The sequence below is a fragment of the Astatotilapia calliptera genome, chromosome 9 (genome assembly GCF_900246225.1).
Source record: "Astatotilapia calliptera chromosome 9, fAstCal1.2, whole genome shotgun sequence".
In the NCBI taxonomy this organism is placed as follows: Eukaryota; Metazoa; Chordata; class Actinopteri; order Cichliformes; family Cichlidae; genus Astatotilapia; species Astatotilapia calliptera.
In genome coordinates, this window is record NC_039310.1 from 30,597,339 (window position 1) to 30,623,064 (window position 25,726).

The window sequence follows — 25,726 nt, forward strand, 5'->3', positions numbered from 1 at the left end:
GTAAGCTATAGTACTTTTTACTTTGGGAAGGTACCATCTGTGCAGTCTGCAATTTTGTTGAAGGAAGATGTTGAATCTATTTAATATTTCTTGAAAAATAATTGATTTCTGTGCATTTTTTTTTCACACTGCATCAAATTAAGGTTGATTACGTCGATTAAGCATCATGAGGTGGAGCGTGAGGGGTGGTTCCCTATTTTTTATTTATTTATTTTTGTTGTTGCTGGGAGTTGGAACCCTATTAGTTAGGTTGCTTAATATTTACGCTAAGTACTCTTTAAAATACCAGAATAGGGAGGATGGTGTAGGTCTAAGTTTATTAGATTGATCAGTATTGCTGAACTATGAAATATTTTTTTTGTATACAGGTATAACAGAATAGCTTTAGTGTAGTTGTTGTTTTAAACTTGAGTATGAACTTGCAGACTTGCAAAATGCAGCAAGATATTTTAAAAAACAGTTTTGTTGATTAAAAAACACTATATCGGATTCATATCGGTATCGGCAGATATCCAAATTTATGATATCGGTATCGGTATCGGACATAAAAAAGTGGTATCGTGCCATCTCTAATTTTTATACACACTGACAAAAGTATCAGTGCATTTCATCCTGGTTTGGTTTTTGTTATCATCTTGTTTTCATCATGGAATAAATGTTGTTACTTTTTACTGTTTGTTCGTTGTTAGAGTTTAATTAGCATCCCGGTCGTGTTGGCTGTGAGCTCCATGTTTTTGTAAAAAAAGAAAAATTCTTCTTTTTGTTTAAATGAAGTTATTATTATTTTCACTTTGTCTTCTGTGAGTTTTGTGCTTGTAGTTAGGGGGTGGGTTTAAAAAAATCGATTTTAACTTGAATAACACAATATCGATTCATTAAATCCTAGATTAATATTTAAATATAAATGTATTTTACCAGAAATGCCAGAATCTCAGTTTAACGCTCACAAACCATTTAACAACCACCAAACAGCTAAAACTGTAAATGAGAGCAAACAAACAGAATCCACACGAAGACGTAAACACAAAGCGTGAATCGTTCACCCAACGGCGCATACAGCCGACAGCTCACAGATTCTGAAGCTGCAGGTTTCGTCACTCCAACCAAATTTGACTGAACCAGCAACAAAAGAAGATCCAAACTAAGCTTCACATAAACATCGTCATGGGTTCCCTCTGACTTTGGCTGTTTTTCTTCCACCACAATAAAATCACACTTCCTGCACATCTCTCTCTCTCTCTCAGTGTACTTCAAGAACAGTTTCCCATCTCAAATCTCTGTTTTCTGCATTATTCTCTTGGTTATTACGCACCAGTCTACTGTTGTGTTCAGTGCTGTTGGCCTCTGTTTTTGTTTGTTTGTTTATTTTTAAATGACCTAAAACAAAGTCTCATTTCTGCTGTTCGATACCAAAGAAATTTATATATTTTTTAATTTATGCCAAATTACAAACTCTCAGCTTTGTCTCTAATCAACCCTCTGCAACTTTGCTCTGCTTCACTTCAGCAGCAACAGGTCATGTTCAGATGTTGATTCGTGGTTTTCAGTTTTTGTTCGAATCGTTTTAGGGATATCTGCTATAAAAAGCCAGAACAGGAAAATCTGCTTCATGGTTTTCTGTTTTGTCCTCCGATAAAGCCTCGGCTTTGTTTTTATACATAGATATAAAATATCCATATTTTATATCTATGTGTAATATATTTTAAAAATGTAGTGATAAATGATCAGAATTATAATATTTCTGTCTGAGTCAAAATTGAATTGAATCAAATCGATTATAGAAATCGGTGCTGATACCCGACCCTAGTTGTAATCAAATAAATGTGTATGTACTTTGGCTAAGCCTCTGTTTAAAATCCCATAAGATAATAATTTTAATTAAAATGGGCTTGGCTCTGTGTGTGTGTCTTGACTTAATAACAAATATTCACATTAATAAGAATAACAAGTTCACACAGATGTTTTAATCACTGCTGCAGTCGTGAGTGCAGAGAAGGCTGACAGGCTGAGGAATGAGGAAATGAAAGTGAGTGTCAGGTTGTTTAGGTGCAGTGAAGGGCGGAGTTTGCCGTCAGCCAGCAGGTTACCTTCACAGAGTCATTTACACTGGGAAGTGTGGACAGGACTGTCCCTCATCTCACAGGAACAAATTCAGCGAGTGTCACTGAGCCTGCACTCTGGAACAAGGGTTTGGTTAACAAACTGTTTCCCAGAAGTCTCTGACTGAGCCTCTGAAGGCACACAGGTAACCCTGCAGGACGTCCTGCTCAGCTGGATTCCTGTTTCCTGTGAGTCTGAACAAAAGCTTTATTTTATTTACCACATTTAAACTGAAAGATTAAGTAAAGCATTGATAGGCTGACCAAAAACACTGAAATCCTTCCTGTTCAAGCAAAGAGAGGGAGAGACTTCCTGTAAATGAGAGGGGAGGAGCAAACATGACTGAGATACATGAAAACAGGAAGTAACAGAGTTCAGGGTCTGTTTGGAGACAGAGCTGCGACAGGGTGAGTGTAAACACCTGTACCTGCATGTTTTGACCACATCTGTGCTCAGCATGGTGGCATGATTCATTCTGAAGGCAGTGAATTCGTGTTTCATGTGTTCAGCTGCTGTGGATCCTGACAGGGACGTGTTTAAACTGGTTGGGCTGATTTAAAGCAGGAAGTGCTGGATGATGTGACGAGTGTTAGTATGAGAGTGGAAATGGGTCAAAGTTCATGAGGAACCAGGATGATTCTTTCCGGAAACAACAGGACGATCTGACCAACAGCTGTGCTGAGCTCAAAGTCAGAGTTCTGGCTGTCATCAGGTTTAGATCATTTACTGAAGGATTAGAAATGATCAGTAAAATTTATATTAATGATTTCCTGGTACCTCCAGGCATTGCTTCCTTGTCTCGTGATCTTTATAGATCTCTGTCACTTGTTCCTCCAAATATTTTGATTTAAACTGCCATCACATTTCATTATTTATTAACTGAAGGTGCTGGAACCAGCAAACTGTATCACTTGTAAACAAAAGTTTGAGATCATCTACCGTAGATATTTTATAAAGGATCTATAATTGTCATAAAATACTATCTGTTGTTATTAAGTCGGTAGTTTGAGTGAGGAGGAAGCTTCACAGCAGCTGTGTGTTTGTGGTGGACCTCTCAGAAGAAGATGATGGAGGAAGAGGAGGGCAGAGGAGAGTCTGCAGACCTCAGTCCTGGGTAAGAGAATCGAACTGATCTATGTTTGTTTGTTATCTTAATAAAATGTATTTGCAACTGAACACTGAAAAACAACTACAATTATAATTTAGTTTTCGTACAGTCAGGGGCTCCTGGGCTGTGTGCACACCTGTGACCCTGTGTGGATCAGAGAAACTCCAGTATATAAATCATTACAGACGTCTGTACATCTTCATGCTTATGAGTCTATGTGAACTTTTAACCACAGTTATGCAGTGCTGCGAAAAAGTTTTTGTCCTTGCCCTGATTTTCTTCCTCTCCATCTTTTTTTATAATCTTACATTTACTTTTTTGCATTTGACACGATTAACATGAATTAAAAGAAAAGTTTTATAATAATTTTTATTTATTACGTGGGAACCTGTCCAAATCTACCTGGCTCTGTGTGAACGAGGGAGAAACAGTTTATTTTACAATCTGCTGAATCAAAAAATTACTGAAATGAAACCTGTTTGACAAAGTAAACTAAGCTACAAAACCTCAAAAAGAGGCACATCATGCCACGATCTCAAGAAACGGGGCTTAACTGGGATTGATGTTGTGGTGTGACCTTAAACAACAGGCTGTTAATGTGGACCACATCTCTCCACAGTGATCTGAAAGACTCATTAGCAGTTCTTGTAAATGCTGGATTGCAGATCGTTTCACACAGGACCAGATAGGTTTGTAAATTTATTTGGTGACCCGAGACATGTGTGACCAATAAGGAATCAGAAAGGGGGAAATTCTTTCTCACTGGACTTTATATCTTGAAATTGTTTCTAAATAAGTGACAGTAAGGTTTAAAACAGCAGTCAACATATCAAGTAGGAGCAGGAAACGTGTGTCAGCATGAGAGCTAAAGCTCTGTATGTAAATCTCTACCACACATTTTAGAGCTCAGTTCAAACTGAACTATGCCAAGCTAAATGTCAGTGAAGGTTCTCTGTCATCCAGGTCATTGTAGACTAAGGAGCTTGGAAAGAAAAGCATCTGGACTTCTTTAAGTTGCTTGAAGACGTTTCACCTCTCATCCGAGAAGTTTCTTAAGTTTCTCAGATGAGAGGTGAAATGTCTTCAAGCAACTTAAAGAAGTCCAGACGCTTTTCTAGCCAAGCTCCTTAGACTATGCCAAGCTAAGCTGTGCAAGGTGGCTATAAAACAGTGAATGACATAAGCAGCTGTCTCTGAGAAAGGCTTTTACTGTGAAGTCTCTCTGCATTTCATATGAAACTGCAGGCAGACCACTGATTAATAGACCAGGCAGACAGGAAAAGCAGTTCATTAGTGTTATAAAATAAAAGCTAGCATCACCACAGGAAGTAACTTCACTTTTACCGACTCTGTGACCATCACAGATTCTGCAAAGTGTCATCAGATCTGGATCTTCTTTCACTAACAGGCAGCAAAAGTTTTATTGATGATGAAATGTGTTTACAGAGAGAAGAAGATGAAGGAGCAGCTGTCCTGCTGTGCTTTGTGTCAGGACGTCCTGAAGGATCCAGTCTCTACCAGCTGTGGACACTGGTTCTGCAGACAGTGCATCTCCTCATACTGGGACCAGTCTGCTTCATCAGGAGACTCATCCTGTCCCCAGTGTGGAGAAAGATCCAGAGCTGGACTGCAGACAGCCAGTCAGAGCAGCTGTGCACAAAGTAAGACTGAACATCTGTCTGCTGATGGACTCATTTCTGAAAACTGGACTTCTGGTTGTTGTTCAGACATTGAAGAGTTTTCTTTCTGTTTTTCTTTCTTTCAGCAGATGTTGGTCTGCAGGAGGTTTTAGATAAACATAAGATCAGTCTGAGGAGGAGATGTGAACGTGTGACTGAAGGAAGTGATGAAACAGGAAGTAGAACCCTCCTCAACACCATCTACACTGAGCTCTACATCACAGAGGGACAGAGTGAAGAGGTTCATACCCAACATGAGGTGAGGCAGCTGGAGACAGCTTCCAAGATGGACGCCCTCCATGACGCTCCAATCAGGTGCCTGATAAAATAAAACCTCCGCCAGCCACTCTGTGCTGGCGGAGGTTTTATTGTATCTGGAAGATCTGTTTCTTGTGATGTTGCTTCCTGCTTTTATGATCCTTTTGGTAAGCAGGAAGTCATGCATACAGAGACACACACACACATACACACATTCTCACCTGCATACACACACACACATACACACACACACACATTCTCACCTGCATACAAACACACACACACACACACACACACACACACACACACATTCTCACCTGCATACACACACACACACACACACACACACACATTCTCACCTGCATACACACACACACACACACACACATTCTCACCTGCATACACACACACACACACACACACATTCTCACCTGCATACACACACACACACACACACACATTCTCACCTGCATACACACACACACACACACACATTCTTGCACATGCATACATGCTTACACACACACACACATTCTCACCTGCATACACACACACACACACACACATTCTCACCTGCATACACACACACACACACACACACACACACACACATTCTCACCTGCATACACACACACACACACACACACATTCTTGCACATGCATACATGCTTACACACACACACACATTCTCACCTGCATACACACACACACACACACACACACACACACACATTCTCACCTGCACACACACACACACACACACACACACACACACACATAGTGCCTTGTCTTAGAACCATTGGGGGATTTTACGGTGGGAGGTGCTTGTGCTGTGATGTGTATTGTAACTGTCATGTCAATAAATAGCTACGGGGACAGCTGCTCTTGGAAGGACACAAAAAAAAGGATTTGAGCTTCAAGAGCTGTTTCTTGACCTGTGTTCAACTTGAAACAGTGTCCTTTCACCTAGTAAGGCAAAAGTCAACAGTCCTCCAGCCGACACAGGTGGCCTTGAAGGATATAGTAATGATAATAATAATAATAATAATAATAATAATAATAATAATAGCCAGTGAAGCTGCTTCAGGATCGGGGAGATGTGGTGGGTAGAGGAAGTCCTAGTAATATTACGAGCAGCAGAGTTCTGGACACGTTGGAGCTTGTTAATGGATTTTTGTGTAAGGCCAAATACAGGGAGTGCAGAATTATTAGGCAAATGAGTATTTTGTCCACATCATCCTCTTCATGCATGTTGTCTTACTCCAAGCTGTATAGGCTCGAAAGGTGTGGTCTAATGACATCAACACCCTATATCAGGTGTGCATAATTATTAGGCAACGTCCTTTCCTTTGGCAAAATGGGTCAAAAGAAGGACTTGACAGGCTCAGAAAAGTCAAAAATAGTGAGATATCTTGCAGAGGGATGCAGCAGTCTCAAAACTGCAAAGCTTCTGAAGCGTGATCATCGAACAATCGTTTCATTCAAAATAGTCAACACGGTCGCAAGAAGCATGTGGAAAAACCAAGGCGCAAAATAACTGCCCATGAACTGAGAAAAGTCAAGCGTGCAGCTGCCAAGATGCCACTTGCCACCAGTTTGGCCATATTTCAGAGCTGCAACATCACTGGAGTGCCCAAAAGCACAAGGTGTGCAATACTCAGAGACATGGCCAAGGTAAGAAAGGCTGAAAGACGACCACCACTGAACAAGACACACAAGCTGAAACGTCAAGACTGGGCCAAGAAATATCTCAAGACTGGTTTTTCTAAGGCAGCACGGTGGCACGGTGGTTAGTACTGTTGCCGCACAGCAAGAAGGTCCTGAGTTCAATTCCACCATCAGGCCGGGGTCTTTCTGTGTGGAGTTTGCATGTTCTCCCCGTGTTTGCGTGGGTTCTCTCCGGGTACTCCGGCTTCCTCCCACCGTCCAAAGACATGCAGCTTGTGGGGATAGGTTAATTGATTAATCCAAATTGTCACTAGGTGTGAATGTGCGAGAGAATGTGAGTGTGAATGGTTGTCTGTCCCTATGTGTTAGCCCTGCGACAGACTGGCGACCTGTCCAGGGTGTACCCCGCCTTTCGCCCTATGACAGCTGGGATAGGCTCCAGCGCCCCCCGCGACCCTGAAAAGGATAAGCGGAAGTGAATGGATGGATGGATGGATGGATGGATGGTTTTTCTAAGGTTTTATGGACTGATGAAATGAGAGTGAGTCTTGATGGGCCAGATGGATGGGCCCGTGGCTGGATTGGTAAAGGGCAGAGAGCTCCAGTCCCACTCAGACGCCAGCAAGGTGGAGGTGGAGTACTGGTTTGGGCTGGTATCATCAAAGATGAGCTTGTGGGGCCTTTTCAGGTTGAGGATGGAGTCAAGCTCAACTCCCAGTCCTACTGCCAGTTTCTGGAAGACACCTTCTTCAAGCAGTGGTACAGGAAGAAGTCTGCATCCTTCAAGAAAAACATGATTTTCATGCAGGACAATGCTCCATCACACGCGTCCAAGTACTCCACAGCGTGGCTGGCAAGAAAGGGTATAAAAGAAGAAAAACTAATGACATGGCCTCCTTGTTCACCTGATCTGAACCCCATTGAGAACCTGTGGTCCATCATCAAATGTGAGATTTACAAGGAGGGAAAACAGTACACCTCTCTGAACAGTGTCTGGGAGGCTGTGGTTGCTGCTGCACGCAATGTTGATGGTGAACAGATCAAAACACTGACAGAATCCATGGATGGCAGGCTTTTGAGTGTCCTTGCAAAGAAAGGTGGCTATATTGGTCGCTGATTTGTTTTTGTTTTGTTTTTGAATGTCAGAAATGTATATTTGTGAATGTGGAGATGTTACTTCCAAGAACATTCAGCTTTGATATTAATGAGTTTTTTGGGTTCATTGAGAACATGGTTGTTGTTCAATAATAAAATTATTCCTCAAAAATACAACTTGCCTAATAATTCTGCACTCCCTGTAATAGTGAGTTACAGTAATCAATTCGAGAGATAACAAGATTATGGACAAGAATGGCAGTGACATGAGGAGTGAGGAAAGGGCGGAGGCGATTGATGTTACGGAGTTGAAAATATGCTGCACGTGTTACATTATTGATATGTGAATTAAAGGATAATGTGCTATCAAGAATGACACCCAAGCTTTTCACAGAGGGAGAGATAGGGACCAGCGAATTATTGATAGTGAGAGGAAAATCGTTAATTCTGGATAGCAATCGTTTAGTGCCGACCAGGAGAAGTTCTGATTTATTGCTGTTGAGTTTAAGGAAGTTGGAGGAGAACCAGGAATTGAGTTCTGCTAAGCAGAGGGTGAGGGAGGGTGGAGGAAGAGTAGAATCGGGTTTGGTAGAGAGGTAAAGCTGGGTGTCATCGGCATAGCAGTGGAACTGAATGTTACATTTACGAAAAATGTGTCCGAGTGGAAGAAGGTAGATGATGAAAAGGAGGGGCCCGAGGACAGATCCCTGGGGCACCCCAGTAGATAGAGGAGAAGGCTGAGAAGTGAAGGATTTTAATTGAATGAACTGAGTGCGGTCAGACGGGTATGATTTAAACAAGGCTAATGGAGTGTGAGAGAGACCAATAGAAGCTAATCTGCTAAGGAGAATGGGATGAGAGATGGTGTCAAAGGCTGCACTCAGATCAAGGAGAATAAGGATGGAGAGGAGACCAGAATCAGCTGCCATGAGAAGATCGTTTGTATTTTTATAAGAGAAGTTTCGGTGCTATGCAGAGGACGGAAACCAGACTGGAACTGTTTGTAAAGGTTATTATCAGTGAGGTGTAGATGGACTTGTGAAGCAACTATTTTTTCAAGAATTTTTGAGAGGAATGGTAGATTGGAGATAGGACGGAAATTGTTAAAGTTGTTGGGATCTAGACCTGTTTTTTTCAGGATTGGGGTGATGGCGGCAACTTTGAAAGAAGCAGGAACAGTTCCAGTGGTGAGTGAAGAGTGAATAATAGCAGATATGAGGGGAAGGAGAGGGGGTAGACAGGCTTTGACAAGGACAGTGGGGATAGGATCAAGCTGGCAGGTACAAGGCTTTGATTTGTGGATGAGATCAGCGATATCAGTTAAAGACGGAAGTTGAAAAACAGAGGAAGTGAGAAGGGGTGGAGTTAAGACAGAGGAGCATTAGGGACCAAGTCTACGTGTATTTTATGGTAAATGGTAAATGGCCTGTATTTATATAGCGCTTTACTAGTCCCTAAGGACCCCAAAGCGCTTTACATATCCAGTCATCCACCCATTCACGCACACATTCACACACTGGTGATGGCAAGCTACATTGTAGCCACAGCCACCCTGGGGCGCACTGACAGAGGCGAGGCTGCCGGACACTGGCGCCACCGGGCCCTCTGACCACCACCAATAGGCAATGGGTGAAGTGTCTTGCCCAAGGACACAACAACCGAGACTGTCCAAGCTGGGGCTCGAACCGGCAACCTTCCGATTACAAGGCGAACTCCCAACTCTTGAGCCACGATCGCCCGTATGAATTATGAATTTTTTTAGTGAAGAATAGCATTAGAGAGTCGCAGAAGTTAGATGAGTAGAGATGAGCGGGCAGAGAATCAGGTGGCCTGTTGAAGGAGCTGAATAATGAGAATAGGGTCTTGGTGGAGTCCTCTCATGAACAGATAGTGGTAGAATAATAGGCAGATTTGGTTTGACTGATACATTCCTGATAAAACAGAACATGATTATTAAACATATCCTTATGAATAGTAAGGCCAGTTTTCTTGTAAAGACGTTCAAGCCGTCGGCCTTTAGCTTTCAATAATCGGAGTTCGGGGGTGTACCAGGGTGCAGAGCGGGAAAAGAGTACAGTTCTGTTTTTTTGTGGAGCAAGAGAATTCAAAATACTACTGAGGCTATGATTATAATTAAATACTAGATCATCTTGAATTGTTAAGAGACAAGCAGCTAGAGAGCAGAAGAAATGATATCGAGATTTATATTCTTGATATTGTGGAAAGAAATAATATGAGGATTGTTAATTATGGAGAAAGTCATGTGAACATTAAAGGAGAGAAGTAGATGATCAGAGATTGGCAGCTCGTCAGCTGTGCAGTTGGAGGGGGTAAGTCCAGAACAACAGACTAGGTCCAAAGTATGGCCCTTAGTGTGGGTAGGGAAGTTTTTGTATTGTTTAAGGCTGAAGCTATCAAAGCAGGATAAAAGGTCTTTGGTAAGAGGATGATCGCAGTTATCCACATGGACGTTGAAGTCACCCAGCAATATTATATTAGGGGAAACAGTAGCTAGGTTGGCCAGCAGATCAGCAAAGTCACTTATAAAAACAGAATTAAATTTTGGGGGGCGGTAGATGACAGCTATGACAGTTGGGGCATGGTCAGAGAGTCAAACCACAGTCCCGTTAACTGGGAGAATTGTTGTTCCAGCCTTCGGGCCTTCTGGCTGGTGCCCGAGGGGTAGCCGCATTAATGAAAGTGGTGGTTGTTTGGGTTAGTGTAAACAACCTGCATCCAATTTTAAAGCGGATCTAATGTCCATCACTGGTCACCAGGTCTGTCAATTTCCTGTTGAAGAGGCGTGAGTACTCACAGCTGGCCCATCATCAGTCATGTCGGCAGGCCTTGTGGGGGTTGGAACAGCTGTAGTCGCTTCCTTTGTTCTTTGATAACCCAGGTCTGAGCCAGCACCGATCAGCCAGAACTCTGTTATCATGGTTCAGAATAGGTAGTTGTCATTCAATGTCTTCCTTCGAGAGTGTCGCCAGGCACACGACGCAACTAACCATCGAGTATCCAGCAGCAAATGTCTCTTCGGGACAATTGGGCTCTCTCCCTCCCTTCGTTGAGGGACCAGTTGATCAAATCCATAATTTTTGAAAGATGCATCCGCCTCCCCCAGCTTGTCTGGGGGAACACCGAGGTATTCCTATATCGGCAAGAGATATAATCTCTCCAGTATGTCCTGGGTCTGACCCGGGGCCTCCTCCCAGTGGAACATGGCCAGGACAACTCACCCAGGAGGGATCCTTGTCAGATGTCCGAACCACCTCGACTGGCTCCTTTTGATATGGAGGAGCAGCGGCTCTACTCTGAGCTTCTCCCAGATGGTTGAACTCCTCACCCTATCAGTAAGGGAGAAGCCTGCCATCCTTCTGAGAAAACTAATTTCTGCCACTTGTATCAGCAAAGTAGTTCTTGAGTTCACTGCTGACGACCATAGGTGAGGGTAGGAACGTAGCTCAACTGGTAAATAGAGCTTTGTTTTACACTCAGCTCTCTCTTCACCAAGACAGGCTGGTACAGGCGATCAATACACCCGCAGCATCAATCTCCCTCTCCACTTACTGGTGAACAAGAATTCTCCACTTGGGGAACTCGTCCTTCAAGTCCTTTAAAAACACCCTTCAAAAAATACTCAAGGGGAAACAGTCAAATGCTTTCCATAAAATACATATACACTGGTTGGGAAAACTCACATGCACCTTCAAGTGTGCTTGAAAGGGTAAAGAGCTGGTCGAGTGGTTTGCAATTGCTGCATTCCGCTTGGCCTGTTGGTACCTGTCAGCTGCCTCAGAAGTCTCACAGGCTAACCGAGCCCAATAGGACATCTGGTTTGGGGGTTACCACCACATCAGGCACCAACCACCATGTGCTCACAGCTCTGGGCAGTGGTTTCGGCAATGGAGGTGCTGAACATACTCTATTTGAACTCATTTCCCCCGACAGGAATGCTGTCAAAACTCTGCTAGAGTGGGAGTTGAAGATCTCACGGACCGGTGTCTCTAGAAGGAATTCCCCATGCACACTCAATATATGTTTAGGCACAGGTCTCGCCTTTTTAGTGTCATTATTTTTTTTGTTTTTCAGCAGATGTTGGTCTGCAGGAGGTTTTAGATGAACATAAGATCAGTCTGAGGAGGAGATGTGTGCGTGATGAAACAGGAAGTAGAACCCTCATCAACACCATCTACACTGAGCTCTACATCACAGAGGGACAGAGTGAAGAGGTTCATACCCAACATGAGGTGAGGCAGCTGGAGACAGCTTCCAAGATGGACGCCCTCCATGACGCTCCAATCAGGTGCCAGGACATCTTTAAAGCCTTACCTGACCAACAGAGACCCATCAGAGTGGTTCTGACCAACGGCGTGGCTGGTGTTGGAAAAACCTTCTCAGTGCAGAAGTTCACTCTGGACTGGGCAGAGGGCTTGGAGAACCAACATGTCAGTGTGGTGGTTCTGCTTTCATTCAGGGAGCTGAACCTGATCAGAGATGAGCAGTACAGTCTTCTGGAGCTGCTCCATGTTTTCCATCCAACATTACAGAAGGTCTCAGCAGAGAAGCTGGCTGTCTCTCAGCTTTTGTTCATCTTTGACGGCCTGGATGAAAGCAGACTTTCATTGGATTTCACCAACAGGAAGCTGCTGTCTGATGTCACACAGAAGTCATCAGTCAGCCAGCTGCTGACAAACCTCATCCAGGGGAATCTGCTTCCCTCGGCTCTCGTCTGGATAACTTCCCGACCCACAGCAGCCAATCAGATCCCTCCTACATGTGTTGACAGGCTAACAGAAGTACGAGGCTTCACTGACGCCCAGAAGGAGGAGTACTTCAGGAGGAAATTCAGTGATGAAGAGCTGTCCAGCAGAATCATCTCCCACATGAAGACATCCAGGAGCCTCCACATCATGTGTAGTATCCCAGTCTTCTGCTGGATCACTGCTACAGTTCTGGAGCACATGTTGACTACAGAGCAGAGAGGAGAGCTGCCCAAGACCCTGACTGACATGTACTCACACTTCCTGCTGGTTCAGACAAAGAGGAAGAAGAACAAGTACCACGAGGGACATGAGACGAGTCCACAGGAGCTGACGGAGGCTGACAGGGAAGTTCTTCTGAAGCTGGGGAGGCTGGCGTTTGAACATCTGGAGAAAGGAAACATCATGTTCTACCAAGAAGACCTGGAGCAGTGTGGTCTTGATGTCACGGAGGCCTCGGTGTACTCAGGAGTTTGTACAGAGATCTTCAAAAGAGAGTGTGTGATCTTCCAGAAACCAGTCTACTGCTTTGTTCATCTGAGCATTCAGGAGTTTCTGGCTGCAGTCTACATGTTCCACTGTTTCACCAGCAGGAAGACAAAGGTGCTGAGGGATTTTCTGGATATCTGGCATAATATCCCATCACTTATTGAGCTCCTTTCAGAAACCATGAGAGAATCACTGAGAAGTAAAACCGGCCACCTGGACCTGTTTGTCCGCTTCCTTCATGGCCTCTGTCTGGAATCCAACCAGAGACTCTTAGGAGGTCTGCTGGGTCAGACAGAGAAAAACCCAGGAACCATCCAGAGAGTCATCAACAACCTGAAGATGATGAACAGTGATAAAATCTCTCCTGACAGAAGCATCAACATTTTTTACTGTCTGATAGAAATGAATAACCTCTCAATACATCAGGATATCCAAGAATTTTTGAAGTCAAAAAACAGATCAGAGAGACTCTTTGAGATCCACTGCTCAGCTCTGGCCCACATGCTGCAGATGTCAAAAGAGGTTCTGGATGAGTTGGACCTGCAGAAATACAACACATCAGACCAAGGACGACACAGACTGATTCCAGCTGTGAGGAACTGCAGAAAGGCTCGGTGAGTCCAGATGTGATCATTTACACCATAAATCAGTGTAGACTGGTAGATTTGTTTTTAATACGTAGACAGTACAAAATCATTTTCTTTTGTTTTAGTTTTACATTCAGCTTTCCTTTGGTGAAAGCAAAGCTCAGCAGTTTTTCACACGGTAAAAGGAGTATGAGGCCACTCATACTTAGGGGGTTATTGTCATTGGATCCTTAGAACATCTGGGTGGATGATGTAGATGATGGTGGTGGCTCAGTTTTTTGGTGATTAAATACAAAAAATACATAGATTTCTGTAATTGTTGGATAACATTTAAATAATATGACAGGAAAATGCAGCCATTTAAAGTCACTTTAAATCTAGCTGAAATCAATTTATTTTGTTTTATATTTATTAGAAGGCTCAATCATGTGTTGTTGTGAATGTATTTAAATGTAACATTCACTGGCTGGTAAAGATTTTGTTTTCATCTGGATGTGGGAGACTTGCTGTGTCTTTCTCTGTCAGCCACTGTGTTTGTATAGAGGTGGAGAGCAGTTACCTTATTCTGTCTCAGGCTCATAATTAGTGACATAGTGAGTGGTTCAATCTCCATGAATCACTGGAATAATAATAATAATAATGGATTGGATTTATATAGCGCTTTTCAAGGCACCCAAAGCGCTTTACAATGCCACTATTCATTCACTCTCGCATTCACACACTGGTGGAGGCAGCTACAGTTGTAGCCACAGCTGCCCTGGGGCAGACTGACAGAAGCGAGGCTGCCATATCGCGCCATCGGCCCCTCTGGCCAACATCAGTAGGCGGTAGGGTAAAGTCTCTTGCCCAAGGACACAACGACCAGGACAGAGAGCCCAGGGATCGAACCGGCGACCTTCCGGTTACAGATACGCTTCCCAAGCCCCTGAGCCACGGTCGCCCCACAAACACAAACTGCCTACACCAACAGAAATAGCCTCTGCTACTCCAAAACTGCTCCAGATGACCTCAACAACAGAAACTGTCCTTGCTGCTCCTCCACACACACTTGAGCTTTTTTGCATTAATGTACACTCGGTCTGTCTTTATAACACAGATTGTATATTTTCTATAATCACAGACTGGCTCAGTGTGGACTCTCAGAGACTCACTATGAAGTTGTGGTCTCAGCTCTGAAGTCCAACCCCTCCCATTTGACAGAGCTGGACATGAGTGGAAACAAGCTGCAAGGTTCAGGCGTGAAGCTTCTGTGTGCTGGACTGGAGAGTCCAAACTGTCGACTGGAGACTCTGAGGTGAGTTCACTGACTGCAGCTGTTGTTTTTTTCTATATTTCAGATCTTTGATACATGTTTGAAACTTTCTTTAGTTCCTAAATGTTCAGGATGTGTCTGAAGACAAATGTGAAGAAGTTTGAGTGCTTTCAGAAATGTTGTCTCTTGCCAAATGACTGAACAACAGTTTTTCCTTTTGGCTCCAAATAGAAGTGACAGGCTATTATGAGGATTTTGATCTCACTCAATTAAACATTTAAAACATTCCGCTTTGTTTTTCAAATTTTACTCCACTCAGCCATTTAAACTAATTGTCGTTCAGAAATCATAAAAAATGAAACTAAATATTGAAGCTCACTATTTCTATTATTGCTGGAGAAGCAACATGTTCATTCAGTATCAGCTTTTATATTCTCAATTTTCTGCTGTGAACACATTATGAATACTGAATGACTTCAAACAGGAAGTCAATTTGTTAAGCTGATACCTTTTACATTTTTATTCAGATTGGAGAAATGCAGTTTGTCAGATATCAGCTGTGATTATCTGGCCTCTGCTTTGAAGTCCAACCCCTCCCATCTGAAACATCTGGACTTGAGTCTTAACATGATGCAAGATTCAGGATTGGAGCGGCTATGTGGTTTTCTGGAGGATCCACACGGGGGACTGCAGACTCTGAGGTTAGGCGCCACGTTTTTATGATATGCAAATCCAGAGAACTTAAATTTTCAGTTCTATGGATTTAACAGAATTTTATCTTACTGTAGTAGTAAGTCATTACCAGTTTACTGGGTAAGAAGCAATTAACATTAATCACACACCAGTCAAAACACCCAAAAGTTCATTTTAACTCTCAAGAACTTATTGACATTTAATGAACAGCATAGATGTCCTGCCAGTGTCAGTGTGTCTCTCCCTGCAAAGTCTTTGGGGTTTTTTCTCTTACAAAATATTTTATAAGTAAGTAAAGTTGATTTATTAAGTGCTTTTCATACACAGGTAGTCACAAAGCTCTGTGCAAGGTTAAAATAAACAGAACGTAAAGTACCAAAACAGACAATACAATGTAAATAAAAAATAAAAATAACAACAACAACAAAATTGCTCAACAGAAGGCTTGTTAAAATAGAAAAGTTTTAAAGGATTCCACAGAGTCCACCAAATGTAGCTGTGGTCGTAGACTTCCGGTGCCCGAAGCCAGACTCAATAACCAATGTACTTTAAAAGAACCGATCAAAAGACTTGTTCCAAGGTCTCACCAAACTCCTAGTACACCTGAGTTTTGGCATCAGCCGCTGCCAAAGCTGCACTCTGCCTGGCCTGATGGTACCTGTCAGCTGCCTCTGATAACAGATAACACTCCTGTATGTATAATGTGTAGGTACAAAAATACTTTAGTCTATTTGGTGTAGATTAAACTTGCTCAGAATCATCAGATTGAGTATGTAGACTGAATGACCCAGAGGTGTACTGAGGAGTACAAGGTGAACAGGAATAGAGACAGCATATAGTCCATTGTTGAGCTCCTGTATAAGAATTAGATAACTTTATTAATCTCTAAGGAAATTATATAGTTACAGTCACTCTAGGGCAGGGGTCTCAAACAAACGGGCCATTTGCGGCCCACGTCACCTCTGCTTGCGGCCGGCATATAGATGTGAAGAAGAATTTTTTTCAAAAAATGATTTAATACGACGGCAGAGTGTTACAAGCATGGCCCTTTAAGACTGTAGCCTGGTGGGCGGTGTAGTCCGTGCTGCAGGGAGAACATGTGGGACCGCCCCTCCCGCTGTGTGTGTGTGAGGGAGGGAGAAAAATGGAAAGTCGAAAAGTACGAGGTGCTACCGAGCAGAAACGGGAGATGGAAGCAGAGCCTGACCAGCCCAGTTGTAAGTAAGCTGTTAAGACTCGACTGTACACCGTGTTCGTGTTTTCCTCCGAAACAATCAAGTTCTGCTGGAGCAGCCTTTCAACGCCTCTCTCTGTCTCTCGCTAGCAAAGTTGACCCAGACAGTAAAGCTAGTTCCCGGCTACGAGCCCGACACAGAACCCGAAGTATTAGCCAGAGGTCTCCTTACCACGGTTCGGAGCCACGGACCTGGCCAAGGTAACAAGGGAGTGCAAACATGTTGAGGGCTGTGTTAGTTCAGTGAGAGATTTATTTGTAAAGAAAACAATTTTCACTTGCCGTCGAAAACTAATGTGTACGCTTATGCCTGCATTTTTATTTTGTTAAATACAAACAAAATTGTAGCAGAAGTGCTGCCACGTGTCTGGCCAGAAAGAGCTGTTTATTTGGTAGTTCAATGAAACTACTGTACTATACCGCTGAGTGACTGTCTTCTGCTTGTCAAATACATTTCATTGCATTTTCATTGCAGTTAAGAGTGAGAAAAAAAATTGCGTTCATGTTTGAAATTTTGTCTTGTTACACAGTATTTGGAATTAAATAAAACAAACAAAACACTACATTTTAGGAAATATTAGTGGGTGTTTTCTTGTTTGTTTTTTGTACTACTTGAACACTAAAGTGGCCCTCCAATGAGATGACAGTGCCAGAATTGGCCTGCGGCTCATTTGAGTTTGAGACCCCTGCTCTAGGGCAATAACAGTAACAGACTGAACTGAATTAAACAATATAATATATTACAGACTTTAGAAAGATATAAGAAATAGCTCTAATATATACAAATGGCTCAATTATAGATCCATCCATCCATTCTCTTCCACTTATCCTTGTCAGGCTCGCACGGGGGGCTGGAGCCTATCCCAGCTACCATAGGGCGAGAGGCGGGGCACACCCTGGACAGATCACCAGTCTGTCACAGGGAAACACATTTAACCGTTCACACTCAAATTCATAACTATGAACAATTTAGAGTTACCAGTCAACTCAGCTGGGAAGCTGAGGTAACCAGAGAGAATGCAAACTGGGCCAAATATACCATATACACATACACAAATATATAAATACAGATTATACAATAGGGATAAATAGAATAAACAGGAATAAGAATACCATGGAATTGCACATTTCAACTTTTGTGAGTCTATTACACCGTTGAATGTTAAAAGAGAGAGAGAGAGAGAGAGAAAATATATATAAATATGTAAAACATATTGCACAGTGACAAAGGCACTACACATTAGTTGTTCCCTCCTTTGTCCCCCTGTTTCCCCTCCCTCTCCCCTCCAGAGAGGAGTTAAACAGTTTGATGGCGTGTGGGACAAAGGAGTTTTTAAGTCTGTTGGTCGTTGACTTGGGGAGAAGCAACCTGTCACTGAACAGACTCCTCTGGTTGTTTATGGCCATATGCAGATGATGCCCAGCATTGTCCATAATGTCCAACAGGTTCTTTATTGTAGTAGGCCACGAGATGACAGACTTCTGAGCATCACGTCTGTCCTGAAGATTGTCTCCTTGGCATCTTTGCTTAGGGCTTGTTATTGTGCTGCCATCACCAGAACCTCTGTGTTGTCTTTTTCTAGCCACTATTAGGCTTAGGCTATATGTGTCTGGTTCATAATAAATTACATTAATTAGAGTCTCACTGTTGGACACATTGCATCATATAATCTGAAAAACAGTGAAACCCTCAATGATTTAAACCAGAAACTGTCGAATAAGCTTTTTTCTTTTCCTCTTTATACAGACTGGAGTGGTGCAGTTTGTCACAGGTCAGCTGTTATTATCTGGCCTCAGCTATGAAGTCCAACCCCTCCCATGTGAAACATCTGGTCCTGAGGGGAAACAACCTGCAGGATTTAGGAGTGAAGCAGCTGTGTGGTTTCCTGGAGAGTCCCCGCTGTAGACTGGAAACACTGAGGTCAGACGCTATGTTTTAGTTATGTTAAAGAGGCTGCAGACATTAGGCTGATATTAATAATAAAATAATAATGGATTGCATTTATATAGCACTTTTCGAGACCCTCAAAGCGCTTTACAATTCCACTATTCATTCACACACTGGTGGAGGCAGCTACAGTTGTAGCCACAGCTGCCCTGGGACAGACTGACAGAAGCGAGGCTGCCATCGGCCCCTCTGGCCATCACCAGTAGGCAGTAGGTGAAGTGTCTTGCCCAAGGACACAACGACTGAGACTGTCCGAGTCGGGGCTCAAACCGGCAACCTTCCGATTACAAGACGAACTGCCAACTCTTGAGCCACGATCGGCGATCGCAGTATTATACTGATCTACAATCAGGATCTTCATTGTGCACTCTTCTTGTTTTTAGGTTCAGTCAGTATCTGGTGTGGCCACCATTTGCCTCACACAGTGTAAAACCGTTGCATAGAGTTGATCAGGTTGTTGATTGTGGGCTGTGGAACATTGGTCCACTCCTCTTCAATAGCTGAGTGATTTTGCAGAATATTGGCAGGAACTGGAACATGCTGTCATATACCCCGGATCCAGAGCATCCCAAACATATTCGATACTTCCAAATATTGTGTACAGATCCTTGCAATATGGGGCTGTGCATTATCATCCGGCAACATGACGGTTGTGGATGAATGGCACAACAATGGGCCTCGGGATCTTGTCACGGTATCGCTGTGCATTTAAAATGCGAGCAATAAAATGCACCTGTGTTCGTTGTCCATAACATACGCCTGGCCATACCAGAACTGCACCGCCACCATGGGCAACTCGATCCACAACAGTGACGTCAGCAAACCGCTCACCCATACGATGCCACACACCGATTGTTGCTGCAGCTGGTCTCAGATGATCCTAGAGGTGAACATGCTGGATGTGGAGGTACGCCTTTGGAGATGGCTCATGGCAGAGAAATGAACATTCATTTCATGGGCAACAGCTCTGGTAGACGGCTCCTGAAGAGTGAAGAAGAGCCTCAGAAAATGAGAGCAGAAGGAAAAAGGAACGGTCAGCTTTGTTTTTGATTGGCTGGAAGAGTGGAAGGTCAAAGATGTTACAGACACAGGAAGTGACCATATAGTCAAGGCTGGAGCAGCTGGGCCGTTCTGGGTTTCTCTGATTTTGCTGTTCTGGTCCTGATGCTGTGAAACCAGAGGGCAGCATATACATATTGATCGCTCAGTGGATCTGCACTCGACAGTGCAGCCTAGGCGGAGTAGTCGAGTGCAGATTCACTGAGCGCAGGGCAAGCTAGCGAGACAGAAGTTAAGCTCTCCTTGCAAAATGGCAAATTGAACCTCCCCCATCCTCATTCAGATCTGGCGTTTGGAACTATTTTGGTTTTCATGTGACGTATGACCCTGAAGGTAAGCGCGTCATGGACTAAAGTAAAACAGTATGTTGGATGTGCCACGCAATGCTCAATTACATGGGTGGGAGCTAGTGTGTTAGCGCAGTTAGCTCGTTAACGTGTTGGCCGTCCAGCTCCATGCACGGAGCGATCCGCGGTAGCTCGTTAACGGAGATTTGCCGTGTTGTGGCGTTAAGGTCATTTCAACGAGATTTACGCTGATAGCACTAGTGGGAACACAACGAATATGACTGCAAATTTACACTGACATCATCCTAGTGCAAACACAAGTGGAAGCAGACAAAAACAACAAGCATGCATGCTACAAACTTTACCCGAGTCATTTAGACAGCCGTTAGCACAGGATTCTCCTTATGGGGACCTGATATGTTTAATATGCTGCTGAGAATATAGCTCAGAAGAAGCGTATAGTAGAGCTTTTATTTTGGAAAGAGACATTTCTCTGTAATAAACTCTCTTTTCCAAAGATGAGGGATTTCTCCATCAGATACAGGGCTCGCAATGGTGGGTCAGTCGGGCTACCAAAATCTATCTCTTCCCTGCCCGTCGGGCTATTGTAGGAAGGAAAAATATATGTCAATGCTTTTGCATTCTTTCGGAAATGTAGCTGGGTAATTATGTCATTGGCATCGGTGAGCCACTGTCAATATGTGACATATTGAAGTCGCGTTTGAATTTGCGCTTGTTTTTTTGCTTTCACTTTGCAATCGTGCGAACTGTGTATAGAGAGCGACAGCACTGATCTGTGAGTGATGATAATTTGTGCACCAATTCCTCTGATGTCGTCTTATTAATCGTTAGCTTACTATGCAAACATGACAAGTGAACTCTCCCGCAGCAAGCTTAAACATGTGAGAGGTTGATCGCGCAGAGAATCGCTGAGCATTATAATAATAATAATAATAGATACTTTATTGATCCCCATGGGGAAATTACTTGTTTTTCTCTGCATTTGACCCATTCACTCAGTGAAGCAGTGGGCAGCCCACTAAGCAGGCGCCCGGGGAGCAGTGTGTAGGGACGGTACCTTGCTCAGGGGTACCTCAGGGTAGCCGTTAAGTGGATTCAAACCGCCGACCTTCCGATCATGGGGCGACCACTTTACCTACTGAGCTATCCCTGCCCATATGTGAGTCCGTGTGTAAAAGCAGCAGGATATATATTTTAGTTCTGCTGAGCCAAATAAGACAGGTCAGGGTGAAGAAGTGACAGCCAAAGAAAAGCTTACCACAAAACAGAAAAGTTATGACAAATCAGACTATGAGGCAAAAAGAAAGTGCAGCTTTATGGTTTCATGGACAAAAGAATTTCTGTGGCTGCAAAATGACGAGCTAAATAACCAGGGCTGCACATAAGTGGTCCGCAGGTGCGCATTCGCTGTCAAAATAAAAAACACGCACAAGATAAGAAGTTGCAACGTGTGTTTGCGTACATAAGATTTTCAGGAGGACAGACATTTGTTTAGAACTCTTAAAGATGTCGAAGAAGCTCCTTTAAGCAATTACTTTGGTGTTCCTCCACCTCCAAAGAAATGTCAGGAGTCCGAACCACAAAAGAAGCGCGTATTCTCGGAAAAGTAGTTGCAGGAGGTGAGCTGGCTTCAAACAAATGATGAACGCACAGAGATGTGGTGCGGGATGTGCCGTGAAAATTTAATAAATGACAAATTAAAAAGGCATCAACATTTTTTTTTGTATCGAAAAAATATTGAACCGTGACACCAAAGTATCGAACCGAACTGAACCGTGAATTTTGTGTATCGTTGCACCCCTAATATTTACATATATGAAATTCTTTCTAACTGTTCTTTTAACCTTGAAACATAAAGGCCTGTGGTTGAAACAAACATGCGCACACACAAACACATATAAGCTGTTTGGATTATAAAACACTGAATGATTTCAATTAAAAAATCCAACACACATATCTTTCATTCGTTATTTAGGCTGAGCATCTGCAGTTTGTCACAGATCAGCTGTGTTTATCTGACCTCAGCTCTGAAGTCCAACCCCTCCCATCTGAAACATCTGGACCTGTGTCACAATTACAAGCTGCAGGATTCAGGAGTAAAGCAGTTGTGTGGTTTTCTGCAGAGTCCATACTGCAGACTGGAAACTTTGAGGTCAGTCACCATGTTGTGTGTGGATGTACATGATAAAAACATTGTGGTGGCATTAAACTGCAGATGTAGCCCTTCATGCAGAGTAGGCCCATTATGGCAAAATCTGATTATCTAACAAAATATTCATTATAAAAAAGCACCATGCAACCATGCAAGTTAAAAGAAATCAGAAAGAAAGTAAGGAGGAGGTGGTGAGGGACACAGGGTCGTCTGGTTTGGAGTTAGGCCTGAACTATAGCAGCTGTTTCTGACCACAGGCGACCAGTGGTCCCTGTTGGCCCACAGCTTCTGGTGGGGCTGGTCAAGATTAAAGTCAGTTTCTAGTGTTATGAAAGTGTCTCTTTATTAATTTGGCTAAATCACTGGGCCATAACCATACTGTGGACCATTCACTCTTAATTAAACAGCCATGAGCATGGAAAACAGACAAATCCTAATTTCTCTGACACTCATTAGTATATCTGAGAATAAAAAGCAGTGAAACCACACGATCATAAGCAAAGATGAGAAGCAAACTGAACAGGTTAGATAAACACAGACCAGTATAGAGTCTTTGGTCCAGACTGGAACAACTGTGTGCCCAGTTTGAGCTCTCTTCAGTGCTGTGACCTGACAGACCCAGAGGGGCCATCACATCACATCTAGAAGCTCCCCTAATGGAGCCACAACACATGTCCAATACTTAGTCTGTCTTGTTGGACCAATTGGAAGAAATGATTCAAGGACTTAGTCACAGAACAGAGATTCAAATCTCCAAAATCCAACTGGCTGCATCAGGACATATAGTCTGAAACTCTGCACAGTTTCCTGTTTGAAGCTGCTTCCTGTTGGCTTCAGCTGTTTGGAGTTTCCATTTTCTAAACTTCTACATTCTGAACCTTCTTCAGCTCTGAACAGATGATGAAACACTGAATGATTTCAAGCACTTTGTCTAATAAACATAAGTGATTTCAGTTGAGTTATTTAATAAACTTGTGCTTTATTTTTCCTCCGCGTTTTTCTAAACTCATCTTTTCTTTATGCAGATTGGAGTACTGTTTTATATCAGCTGTTGGCTGTGAATATCTGCACTCAGCTCTGACATTCAACCCTACCCATCTGCGAGAGCTGGAGCTGAGAGGAAACAACCTGCAGCATCTACATGTGAAGCGATTGTCTGATCTTGTAGAGAATTCACACTATAGCCTGGAAACTCTGAGGTCAGTAAATGGTTGTAGTCAGTCAATGTTGCTTCAGTGGTAATGTATTAAACATGGTTAACTTCTCTAGTAATGAAGTGTGAACAAGTTTGTTGTGGACGTACCATATTTTCCGCACTATAAGGCACACTTAAAATCCTTTAATTTTCTCAAAAATCAACAGTGTGCCTTATGTATGAATTCTGGTTGTGCTTACTGACCTCGGACCGATTTCATGTGCTACACGGCGCTCAAAAATCTGTCAAAAATGTTTAAGTACGACTTTGGTAAGAGATGAAGCCGCACCGCTTGATGGATTGTTGGACCATTACAGCTACTGTAGTCAGGAGCCTCGTGGAGGAATCTGGGTCCTAAACTCCGTCTGCTTCAGGTCCCAAAGCCAAACGAACACTGCAGCATCACTGAGAGTTACAAACTGTCTAAATTCTTTCATCTTTAATAAAACGATCAGTGTTGCTGCTTTACCAGGTGTAACAATTAAGTTTAACATCCAGGCATCCATGAAAACAGGATTCATTAAATTTAACGGAGTTAGAAGTTAGCAGGAAGTTAGCTCGCTAGCTTCCACCTAAACATGATATACCATGTTCTGACTGAGAGATTTCTGAAAGAATTCAAACGTACAGCTCTGCTATCACTTCCAACATAAATGAAGACAGAAAACTAAACAGCAGTGACGTTTGTAGGGTTACTGAAGTTTTTTCAGTACTCAATGAGAGTAACGTATTCTGAATACTTTGGATTACTTAATATATTACCATGCTACATGAATGTACTACTACTGTGTGATTTATTACTATTACTGAAGGTTACTCGTCATACCAACCAGATGTTTAAATCTTAATATAAATGAGTAACAGTGGGTGGACATTAGGTAAGGCTGCACTTTTTGCAGTGATCTCGTGTAGAAAACTATTTGTGCGTATATAAAACAGGTCAGCGGCTCCGAACCGTAGTAAAGAGACCTCTGGCTGATACGTCGGGTTCGTGTCGGGCTCGTAGCCGAAAACTAGCTTTACTTTGTTGTCTGGCTCAACTTTGCTAGCGAGAGACAGAGAGAGGCGTTGAAAGGCTGCTGCAACGGAACTTATTGTTTCAGAGGAAAACAGGAACACAGCGTACAGTCGAGTCTTGATAGCTTACTTACAGCTAGGCTACACTGCCCAAGGCTACATTCTTTAGGGCTGTGCCTGTAACACTCTGCCTATTGCCTTCATATTAAATAATTTTTTGAACAATAATTTTTCATTATGTGGACCACAAGTAAGGGTGACATGGGCTGCAAGACTGAGATAAATGTGCTGGAAAAGCTTGAAATGGGACATTGAAAGTGCTTAAAAAGTGCTTGAATTTGACCCTGAAAAAAGCGTATGAACCCTATCCCTGGAAACACTCGTTTATCTCCTCTGCTCTTCCTTCTTCTCTGTACAGGTGGAGGCGATGATGGTAAACAGGACGGTGTGTGTGCTGAGAGGAGCAGCTGTGTCCTGATGATCCAGAGAGGTTGAAGCAGCAGCAGCTTGTGTGTAGAGACGCTCTGACTGGGCCATGTTACTGGGAGGTGGAGAGGAGAGCTTCATCCAGCAGTGACTGACAGAGGAATGAAGTGCAGATGACTGTCAGTGCTGCAGAGTGAACTGCTCTGAGAACAGCTCCACTGTCAGACACAATGTAGAGTCCAGCATCATCCCTGTGTGTCCCTCTGGATCTGACAGAGGATCATCAGTGTATCTGGACTGCTCTGCTGCTGCTCTGTCCTTCTACAGTCTCTGCACAGTCTCTGTCTCACTCTGGCTTCAGACCCTCCTGGATCAAACTCACCAGGAAAGGCTTTCAAACATCACTGATTAATAAACATAATGTTTTTATAAGATTGATGTCACGTTTTCATGTTTGTGTGCAGTTTCACTGTTTTTTTTATTAGAAATAATTAAATTGTTGGTTAAATTTATATAAAATGTCAGAAATCTGCACTGACATGAAGGTATAACTGGACATCTTTGACTACAGTTTGTTTTTGCCTTGTTTGGTTTCAGTGTTTTCAGCTCAGCCTCACGTGTCTGAATTTGCAGCCATGTTTCATTGACATGCTGTAGTAACACAACTGATCTGAAATCACACAAAAACAAAAAAT

General features: G+C 43.0%; 1 protein-coding gene across 5 annotated transcripts; it reads left to right on the plus strand.

Moving 5' to 3' along the window:
* The first annotated feature begins 1,932 nt into the window (after positions 1-1,932).
* On the plus strand, positions 1,933-25,099 carry LOC113029525 (protein NLRC3-like). 5 transcript variants are annotated; one of them, XM_026180409.1, is made up of 12 exons: positions 1,933-2,507; positions 2,610-2,812; positions 3,098-3,214; positions 4,655-4,869; positions 4,974-5,202; positions 12,215-13,774; positions 14,868-15,041; positions 15,527-15,700; positions 18,674-18,847; positions 22,217-22,393; positions 23,419-23,592; positions 25,024-25,099. In XM_026180409.1, exons 3-12 carry the CDS (start codon positions 3,165-3,167, stop codon positions 25,034-25,036), a joined length of 2,940 nt encoding a protein of 979 aa, XP_026036194.1. In that variant the 5' UTR covers positions 1,933-2,507; positions 2,610-2,812; positions 3,098-3,164; the 3' UTR covers positions 25,037-25,099. The 5 variants fall into 5 exon arrangements, with proteins under 5 accessions (XP_026036194.1, XP_026036196.1, XP_026036193.1 ...); XM_026180411.1 differs by having other exon boundaries at positions 2,610-2,789; XM_026180408.1 differs by having other exon boundaries at positions 1,933-2,288; positions 2,393-2,507; positions 2,610-3,214.
* The last annotated feature ends 627 nt before the right edge of the window (positions 25,100-25,726 follow it).

Bases quoted from the DNA above. Each gene is read 5' to 3' on its own strand.
- LOC113029525 (XM_026180407.1), top strand. From the start codon at position 3,165: ATGATGGAGGAAGAGGAGGGCAGAGGAGAGTCTGCAGACCTCAGTCCT. The intron at 3,215-4,654 runs GTAAGAGAATCG...ATGTGTTTACAG, and splicing joins TCTGCAGACCTCAGTCCTGG to AGAGAAGAAGATGAAGGAGC. The intron at 5,203-12,214 runs GTGCCTGATAAA...CGCTCCAATCAG, and splicing joins CTCCATGACGCTCCAATCAG to GTGCCAGGACATCTTTAAAG.